Source organism: Parus major, chromosome 5 (genome assembly GCF_001522545.3).
Source record: "Parus major isolate Abel chromosome 5, Parus_major1.1, whole genome shotgun sequence".
Taxonomy (NCBI): Eukaryota; Metazoa; Chordata; class Aves; order Passeriformes; family Paridae; genus Parus; species Parus major.
The window spans coordinates 3,924,940-3,933,457 of record NC_031774.1 but is presented as its reverse complement, the minus strand read 5'-3'; the positions used below and the strand labels follow the sequence as shown (position 1 = coordinate 3,933,457).

General features: G+C 62.4%; 3 protein-coding genes across 6 annotated transcripts; 1 reads left to right on the top strand and 2 right to left on the bottom strand.

The window, feature by feature from the left end:
* Positions 1–58: 58 nt before the first annotated feature.
* On the top strand, positions 59–2,591 carry CHURC1 (churchill domain containing 1). Its single transcript, XM_015630179.3, has 4 exons — positions 59–649; positions 766–901; positions 1,660–1,730; positions 2,162–2,591. The coding sequence occupies exons 1-4, from the start codon at positions 611–613 to the stop codon at positions 2,252–2,254; spliced, it is 339 nt and encodes a 112-aa protein (XP_015485665.1). The 5' UTR covers positions 59–610; the 3' UTR covers positions 2,255–2,591.
* Positions 2,592–3,135: 544 nt separating this feature from the next.
* GPX2 (glutathione peroxidase 2) lies at positions 3,136–4,774 on the bottom strand. Its single transcript, XM_015630176.3, has 2 exons — positions 3,753–4,774; positions 3,136–3,674 (listed from the first exon to the last, which is right to left on the bottom strand). Exons 1-2 carry the CDS (start codon positions 3,975–3,977, stop codon positions 3,324–3,326), a joined length of 576 nt encoding a protein of 191 aa, XP_015485662.1. The 5' UTR covers positions 3,978–4,774; the 3' UTR covers positions 3,136–3,323.
* A 97-nt stretch (positions 4,775–4,871) lies between these two features.
* Positions 4,872–8,512, bottom strand: RAB15 (RAB15, member RAS oncogene family). 4 transcript variants are annotated; one of them, XM_015630174.2, is made up of 7 exons: positions 8,335–8,512; positions 7,012–7,072; positions 6,809–6,869; positions 6,635–6,712; positions 6,462–6,551; positions 5,439–5,504; positions 4,872–5,307 (listed from the first exon to the last, which is right to left on the bottom strand). In XM_015630174.2, the coding sequence occupies exons 1-7, from the start codon at positions 8,456–8,458 to the stop codon at positions 5,152–5,154; spliced, it is 636 nt and encodes a 211-aa protein (XP_015485660.1). In that variant the 5' UTR covers positions 8,459–8,512; the 3' UTR covers positions 4,872–5,151. The 4 variants fall into 4 exon arrangements, with proteins under 4 accessions (XP_015485660.1, XP_018862438.1, XP_018862439.1 ...); XM_019006893.2 differs by lacking the exon at positions 8,335–8,512 and adding an exon at positions 7,982–8,280; XM_019006894.2 differs by lacking the exon at positions 8,335–8,512 and adding an exon at positions 7,659–7,975.
* Between the last annotated feature and the right edge of the window lie 6 nt (positions 8,513–8,518).

Here is an 8,518-nt window from a genome sequence, read left to right as displayed (position 1 = left end):
TCCCTCAGCTAGCCCTAGGTGTCCTCCACCAGCCCTGTGAGTTCTCGAATTCGTCCCAGGTACCCCATAATTAGCCCTGGGTGACCCTCACCAGCCCTGGATGTCTCCCAGCTAGTCCTTGGTGTCCTCCATCAAACCCAGGCAGTCCCCAGCTAGCCCTGGATGACCCCCAGCTAGCCCAAGCCGCCCTACAATCAGCCCTGGGTGTCTCCCACTATTCCTGCACGTCACCCAGGTACTTCCCAGGGTCTCCCTGGATATCCCCCAGCTAATCCCATGCTGCTCCCAGCTAGCCCTAGGTGCCCTTCGTTAGTCCTAGATAGCCCTGAACCCTTCCCAGGTCACTCCAGGTGTCCCCCACTAGCCTTGGGTGCACCCAGGTAGCTGCAAGTATCCCTCACTGGCCCTGGGTGCCCGACTAGCCCAGACTCCCCAATTATTCCAGGTAGCCCCAAGCAGCCCCACGGGCCCTTAGGCCCCGCCCATTCCATCAAACCACGCCCATTGTGCGACTGGACACGCCCACACCCTGAGCATCGGTCCCCGCCCCGTCACTAAGTCCCGCCCCTCGCCCAGATCTCGCGACATTTGCGGAGGAGGGCGGCGCGAGATGTGCGGCGGTTGTGTGGGCACCGAGTACCCGGAGCGGGTGAGGGCGGGCGCGGGGGGCGCCGGTCCCGGTCCCGGTCCCGGTCCCGGTCCCGGTCCCGGTCCCGGTCCCGGTCCCGGTCCCGGTCCCAGCCTCAGCCTGTGCTCCCGCCCTAGGGCACCACCTGCCTGGAGGGTGGATCTTTCCTCCTGAACTTCGTGGGGTGCGCGCAGTGCGGCCGCCGGGATTTCGTGCTTGTCGGCAACCGGGCCGCGGACCTGGACGGCGGGGAGGAGATCGTCACCTATGACCGTGCGGCGAGGGGCACCGGGGGGATGAGGGCCAGCGGGGGGAGCCTTGGGGTTCTTGAGGGTTGGGGGGCCTGAGGGGACCTTTGGGGTCTGGGGCTCTTGAGGGCTTCATTTAGGGGATCCCTGAGCTATCCTTCAGGCTCAGGAATCGCTGAAGGTTTGAAGGCTGGGATGGGTCGGGGCTCCGGGGGTGTTGAGTGTTCGGGGGGACCTTGGGTCTTGAAGGTCTTGACGGATGCTGAAGGCTCTGGGGGACTTGTGGAGTCTGGAGCTTGGGCAATCTCGAGGGTTAGAAAGGGCTGGAGGGGACCTTTGTGGGCTTGGGGGCACAGGTGGAGGCCTTGAAGGTTGAGGTTTGGAGGTAGCATTTGTATTCGGGGGGGTCTTGAGGGCATGGGGGTTCTCGAGGGCTGGGGCGTGATGGAGAGGGCTCAGAGGTCAAAGGAGGGGGAGGCCTAAGGGACGATTACTTTGAGTAGGGAAAATTGGGGGTCCCTGAGGGTGGGAATGGTGGATGCTCAGGGAAGGGGTCTCAAGTTTTAGAAGGGGCATCATTGAGCTTTGCCAGTGAGCTTTGAGGCGGGTGAGTTGCTGTGGGGAGAATTTTGGTGGGCTTGATGTTTAGGGGACTGGGATGTCTATGCCCTGGGGGTGAGGGCAGGCACAGAGGACTGGGGCTTGTCCCAAGAGATTGGGAGTGGGGGGATAACCCAGGGACAGTGTCCATGTCCTCTCACTCCATTGTCCCCTGCCCCACAGACCTGTGCAAGAACTGCCACCACCTGATCGCACGCCATGAATACACCTTCAGTGTGGTGGATGACTACCAGGTTTGTCTCTTGTCCCCCAAAAGCCCTTCCTGACTCTGCCTCTGGAATTCCAGATCCACCCTTCCACGGGCTGATTCCCACCTTCCCCAGGACAGAGTCTTGAAGGACTCAGAGCTGTATCCCTGTGTTCAGGGCTACCAGGAGTCCCCCCAGCACTAGTCCATGCCTTATGGGGGAAGCCCAACTCACCTGGCATGGGAATGTGGGTGATGGGACGGGGCTGTGACCCCCATTCCTCATTCCTGGCACATCTCCTATTCAGCAAATGGCCGGAAAAAGGGCTCAGGGGAGCCACTGGGGCTGGAAACGAGATCCCCTGGCTCTGATTGCAATCAGGGATCGGGTACCGGATCTGGCTCGAGTTTCCCTGTGGGGGAGCAGGGCTGTGGCAGCCCCCCTTTTTCCAGCCCTCCCCCTTTTCCTTTCCCCAGGAATATACCATGCTGTGCCTGCTCTGCGGCCGCGCTGAGGATTCTGTCAGTATCTTGCCTGACGACCCTCGCCAGATGACCCCGCTGTTCTGATCCCCATGTATACCTCGGGATGAGCTTCCAGGAGCTCTGGGAGATCCCTGGTTCCCTGGCACTATAATTCCTGGGGACCACACAGTCCCTGGCATGCTTTGCTCCTCCAAACTTCCAGCCTGGATGCAGCGAACACCCAACACTGGGTGCTCCCATGTTTCTGGAGCCTTTTGGTTCCAACCCTGAGTGCAAGGATGGGATGCAGTGACACAACCCAAACCCGCTATGTGCCGAAGACCTAAAGGAGTCGCCAAAACAGGATCCAAAGGGATTCCCACCCCCTCCCGCCTCAGGAGCCCGCGTATGTGGAGTAATAAATGTGACGTGTGACAGTTCAGTGGCACAGGCAGGAGTATTTTGGGGGTGGGCTTCACCCCCTGGAGTTGGTGAAGGCTGTTGGGGGCTGATTCAGGGAAATTCTTCCATCCCAGGGGACTGTGGAATTCCTCCTTGGCCCTTCCCAGCACTGGAGAGCCCACTCCACTCTCCCAGTGTTCTCCTAAACCCTGCAGAGGAAGGACTTGGATCATTTTCCCTTCCCAAGGAGTTGGTTTCACTTCCCCCTGCCCTGGGGTTTGTAAATTGGCCCTGCCCTGCTGGGAATTCCATATTCCTGAGGCGGGAAGGAGCTGGGAAATCACTGCCCTGGGGTGGGTGAAGTGCTTCTCTTGGCACCTGGCCAAGCAACACCCACAGCGAAGTGGGTGCAGCCGGCCTGGCACCCACCTATCCCTGAGCCTCCATTTCCTGGATTTGGCACCTCAGGGCTGCATCCTTCTTCCTGCTTTCCCTGAAAGCCCCCAAAGCCCACATGGGTTTGGGTATGTTCCCAAAAATGTCATGGATCCATTTACACACCCAAAAACCACGTGGATCCAGGCACGCTCCCTCCAGCTCATTTATTGCCGCCAGCCCACACCGCCCCGGTGGCTCCAACCCTCTGCCCCCATCAAGCCCCGTCCCCATGGAGGTTTCGGAGGGGGCTGTCACTCTGCGGAGAGCTGGGGCCATCCCGGGGTGACGCCTGAGCCAGGGTCACACCAGAGCCAGGATCACACTGGAGCTAGGATTACTTGGCCAGCTTGAGGAGACGCTGGATGTCGGGCTCCAGCTGGGCCGTGGGCACACGGGGGCTGTAGCGCCGGAACGGTTCCCCCTCAGGCCCCACCAGGAACTTCTCAAAATTCCAGGAGATATCGGAGCGCCGCACAGGGCTCCAGGTGACAAAGCGGGGCTCAGCCATCAGGTGTGCGGCCTCGTCAGCCGGTGCAGGCAGGTGAGCCTTGAGGTAGGCGAACACGGGATGGGTGTCGTTCCCGTTCACCTGGCACTTCTGGAACAAGGTGAAGTTGGGCTCGAAGCCACCCCCCGGCCGCACATGCTTCAGGGTGTTGAGGATCTCCTCGTTGGTGCCATTCTCCTGTGGTGGGGAAGGAGAAATCCAGAGCCCTGTGTTTCCCGGCTCCTCACCCCCTGCCTTGTAGCCCATAGGACTTACCTGGTATCCAAACTGGTTACAGGGGAAGCCCAGCACGACCAGCCGCCGGGGGTAGCGGGCTTGGAGCTGGTTGAGCTGGGTGTAATCCCGCACCGTGGTGCCTCAGAGCGAAGCCACATTCTCGATCAGGACCACGCGGCCCCGGAAAACACCAAAATCCACTTTTTCCCCCTGCAAGGAGGTGGCGCTCAGGTCATAGAAGGACTTGGCGATGGGGATGGTCATGGCTGCAGGTGTGCGGCTGCTTGTGCCCCGTGCCCTGCACCGCCTCTTAAGGGCTTCCTGGTGCTCACGTCATGGTCCAAAGGTCTCCAGGCCCCGCCGTGGCTCAGGAGAAACCAGAGCCGCCTGTCCCACCCGTGGAAGGAGGAAGGTGGCATGGGGCCAAGGCAATGCTCTACCTGCCTCAATAATTCATAGCACGGCGCGGTGCGGCTGCTCATCCTAGTGCCTGCGGGATGTGGGATGCTCCCAGCCTGGCACAGCATGTTCCCGGGGGTTGGGAATGACAGTGAGAGTTGGGGAATAACGGCAGTCAGGGAGTAACAGGAATCTGGGAGCTGGGATTCTGTGAGGCACAGGAGGAGGGGACAAGTGCCTCCAGTACTCCTCCTTGCCTGGCATGCCATCACCTCTGGGGCCTCCAGTGCTGCCCATCCCAGTGCCCACCAGTCTCGGGGCCCACTGGTCCCAGCACCAGCTCCACCCTTGGGGCTATCTGCTGTGGTGCCCCTTCCAGTGCCTGGCAGCATCCTGGTGTCCACCTAGATCCCAGTAGGTTCCACTATCTTAGTGCCCACCATCATCCCAGTAACCACCCATGCCAGCCCTCCACCTTCCCAGTGGCACTGGTTCATCCCAGTGCTTCCACCAAGCTTTCTGGCCCTGTTCTCACAGCTGGGGCTGAGCTGGTAGCCTGGCAGGCCATGGTGGTGGCCATGGCAGCCCATGGGCATCATGCCCCATGTCCCTGTGCCCAGCCTGGAAAGGGGACACCGTGCTGGCAGCCCCAGATCACCCTCAATTATTGATCACCACTCGGGTGTCCATGCCCAGGCTGTGCCTGCTGCCATGGCATCATGCCCACAGCCCCCCTGGAGCACACGGACCACCAGCCCCTCCAGCATCACCTTTATTCTGCAAACCACTGTGTAAAACCGGGGGTCCCACGGCGTGGCACAGGGTGGGCACACAGCGCCTGGACAGCCCTCACCCCACCCACAAACTGAGGGGGGCACAGGTGCCAGGATGGGGGGGCCCCCCTTGCCACCTTCCCATCTCCCCCCCGTTCCTGAGGGTGTCCCATGTTGCCCCCCACGCCATGGGGGCTGCCCCAATCCTGCCCCTACCAAGCCCCCCGACACAGCCTGGGGAGGAGGGGTCAGGGATGTCCCAGCCTTCAACACCAGCAGGTTTTGGGGGTGTCCTCGCTCCCCAGGGGCTGCTGCTCGTCCTCCTCCAGCCGGGCCAGGGTGGGGGCACGGGGTGGCCCCCGCAGCTCATCCAGCTCCTTGCGGTGTGCCTGCAGCACCAGCTCCGTCAGCCGCGTGAAGGACTGTGGGAGAGGGGTGGGGTGAACCTGGGAGACTCCTCCAGTACCCCCTGACCTCTCCAGGTGGCCCAGGCCACCCCCAGCTCCCTCAGAGACCCCCCCCGGCCCCCTTCCCCTCCCCAGGCCCCTCATACCTCCTTGATGTTGAGGTTGCTGCAGGCACTGGTCTCGTAGAAATCCATCCCGTATTCCCTGGCCAGCTGCAGCACCAGGGGTTTGGCGGGGGTGGGGGAGGTAGGATGATTTGGGGGAGGGGGGATTCAATACCTCTGGCCCCCCTCTCTGGACTGTGCACAGCTGGGCACGGACAGACAGGAGAGCGGCGGGGTGGGGGGACTGGCATAGGGGCACACCTGGGGTTGGGTGCAGGGGGCTCTGGGAGGGGTGCTGGCTGCTTTGGGGTCCAGAGGTCACTGGGAGGGATACTGGGGGGAATTGGGTGCTTTAGGGCTGCAGAGGAGCACGAAGGAGGTGCGGGGAGGGGTTTGGGGTTGTTAGACACCCTGGGGTAGCACTGGGCAGTAAAGGGGTTTCCTGGATGCTCTGGATGCTCTGGAGCTGCAAGGGCAGGGTCAGGGGTCCCTGGGTTCAGACTGCAGGAGCATGGGAGGGTCACTGGATACAGATAGGGAGGTTTGGGGGTCCCTGGATATGGGTGGGGCTGCAGGAAGGCTATTGGGGTCCATGTGGAATGCAGGGAGGGCTTTGTGGAGGGTCTGGCCATGCTGGGATTGCAGGGAGGTGCACTGGGTGCTTTGGGGGTCAAGTGGGACACTGAAGGTGTCACTGTGTGATTCAGGGGTGCAGGAGACCATGCTGGAGGTACAGGGAGAGATTAGGGGTCTCTGAACATTTTGCAGGTGGGGAAGAGGGAGCCTTGGGGGTGCTCAACTACTGCAGGGGTGGAGGGGAAGAGGGTTCCCACACACTGGGGGAGCAGGATTTGGGGTGCCTGGGTACAGACTGCAAGATGGGGAGGGTCCCTGGTCTTGGTAGGAGGGGCTGGGGAAGTCTGAGGGTCCCGGATAGAGGTAGGGCTGCAGGAGGGCTGTTGGGGTCCCGAGTGCAGAGGGGGCTCAGGAAGAGGCTGGCCATGCTGGGGGTGCAGGAAGGGTCCTGCCCCCTGGGGGGGGGGGCACACAGCAGCCCCCGCTCACCTGCAGCCCTTGCTCTTTGGGCACTTGCCTCTTGTGCTCCTCGTCCGCCTTGTTCCCGATGAGGATTTTCTGGACGCCATCAGGTGCGTACTGGGCAGGGGAACGGTGTAAGAATCCCCCTGCCACACACACACAGCTGGGGAACCTCCAGACCTCCCCTCATGAACCCCCACCTCATCCACGTCGCTGGCCCACTTCACGATGTGCTGGTAGGAGCGCTCGCTGCTGATGTCGTACACCAGGAAAATGCCCTGCAGGGGGTGGAGGCAGGCCATTGACACCCCAAAACTGTGCCTCAGTTTCCCCTCTCCTGTGCACCAGGACGGGGAGCTCCCTGTCCCCTGTACCTGTGCCCGTCGATAGTACTGCTTGGTGATGGTCTGGTACCGCTCCTGGCCAGCTGTGTCCCTGCCCAGGGACAGTGGGTCAGTGCCACCTCCCATGGCATGAGTTTGGCAGGGCTCAGCCCCTGCCTAGGGTGGGGGGAGTGGGACTCATACCCCCCAAAATTTCTTCCCTCTTCCCCCCAGGATCCAGTGCTGCCACTCACCAGATCTGTATCCGCACCTTGATCCCATCCACCTCGATGGTCTTCATCTTGAAGTCGACACCTGGGATTGGAACGGGAGAGGTTTCGAGGCATCCCGGTGTTTCCCTCTGCAGGAGCTGTTGTCACTGGGGCCCTCTGGTCCCCTCACTTCTCCTGACCCACCCAACGCCCCACCATGGCTTGGTGCTGGTCCCCACACCCGGTGCCTGGCCTGGCAGGAGGCCCTGGTGCCAGGTGGTGATCCTGGCGCTCCCAGTTCCCCGGAGCTGCAGCTGTCCAGTTCTCCCAGTTCCCCAGTGCTATGGCTTCTCAGTGTTGTGGCTGCCCAATGCTTTCAGTTCCCGGTTGCACGCTGCTCCCGGTTCCCCTGGGCCAGAGGTGCCTGGTCCTCCCAGTTCTCCCGTGCCCATGACTTCCTGGCTCCCTGATGCTCCCGGTTCCCTGGAGTCGCGGCTCTCCAGAGCTGCCGGTTTCCCAGTTTCCCTATGCTGCAGTTTCCCGGTGGTCCCGGCTTGTGAATGCCCCTGGTTTTACCGTTTCCTGATGCCCATGGCTTCCCGGTGCTGTGACTCCCGAAGCTCCTGGTTCCCTGGTGCCCACAGTTTCCCCTCTCCCCGGTACCCACGGTTTTCCCGCTCTCTGGTTACCTGTTTCCCCATGTTCCTAGTGTTGCAGCTCTCCAGTGCCCACGGTTAACCCTTTCCCGGTGTCCCCGGTTTTCCTGTGCCCACCACTCCCCGGTTCCCTGGTTCCCACTATTCCCGGGTGCCCTGGTTTCCCGTTTCTCCGATCCCGTGGCTTCCCAGCTCCTCGGCAGTCCCGCTTCCTCGATGCCCACAGTTTTCCCGTTCACTGGTTTCTCCGTTGCTGAGTCTCCCTTGTCCTCCCGATTCTCCGGTTCCCACGGTTTTCCCGCTCCCCGGTTGCCCATTTTCCCGTTTCCCCAGTGCTGTGGCTTCCCAGAACTCACGGTTTCCTGATGCCCACGGCTCCCCAGTTCCCCGGTTTCCCTTTTCCCCGGTACTGCGGCTCCCAGTGCTCCCGGTTATCCGGTGCTGCGCTTCCCCATCGCTCCCGATTCCTTGATGCTCCCGGTTTCACGTTTCCCCGGTGCCGCAGCTCCCCATTTCCCCGGTGTTCCCGGTTCTCTGGCTTCCCGTTTCCACGGTGCTGCGGCTCCCAGTCTTCCCGGATGCCCGGTTCCCCGATGCTCCCGTTTCCCCGGTGCTGCGCCTCCCCACTGTTCCCGCTTCCCCGATGCTCCCGGTTCCCCGTTTCCCCGCTCCCGCCGCCGCGGCCGCCGTGCGCTGCCGGTGCCGGTACCGATGGTGGAGATGTGGGCGGGGTGGAACTGGTTGTCGGTGAACCGGCAGAGCAGGCAGGTCTTGCCCACGCCCGAATCCCCGAGCAGCAGCAACCGGAACAGCACGTCGTACTGCTTGGCCATGGCGGGCCCGGGCCGCCGCCGCCGCCGCCACACCGGGGCCGCTCCGGGGCCGCGAGCTGC

Bases quoted from the DNA above. Each gene is read 5' to 3' on its own strand.
- CHURC1 (XM_015630179.3), top strand. From the start codon at position 611: ATGTGCGGCGGTTGTGTGGGCACCGAGTACCCGGAGCGG. The intron at 650-765 runs GTGAGGGCGGGC...CTCCCGCCCTAG, and splicing joins GCACCGAGTACCCGGAGCGG to GGCACCACCTGCCTGGAGGG. The intron at 1,731-2,161 runs GTTTGTCTCTTG...TCCTTTCCCCAG, and splicing joins GTGTGGTGGATGACTACCAG to GAATATACCATGCTGTGCCT.
- RAB15 (XM_015630174.2), bottom strand. From the start codon at position 8,458: ATGGCCAAGCAGTACGACGTGCTGTTCCGGTTGCTGCTGCTCGGGGAT. The intron at 5,505-6,461 runs GTGAGCGGGGGC...CTGGTGCTGCAG, and splicing joins CCAAAGAGCAAGGGCTGCAG to CTGGCCAGGGAATACGGGAT. The intron at 5,308-5,438 runs GTATGAGGGGCC...CCTCTCCCACAG, and splicing joins GCAACCTCAACATCAAGGAG to TCCTTCACGCGGCTGACGGA.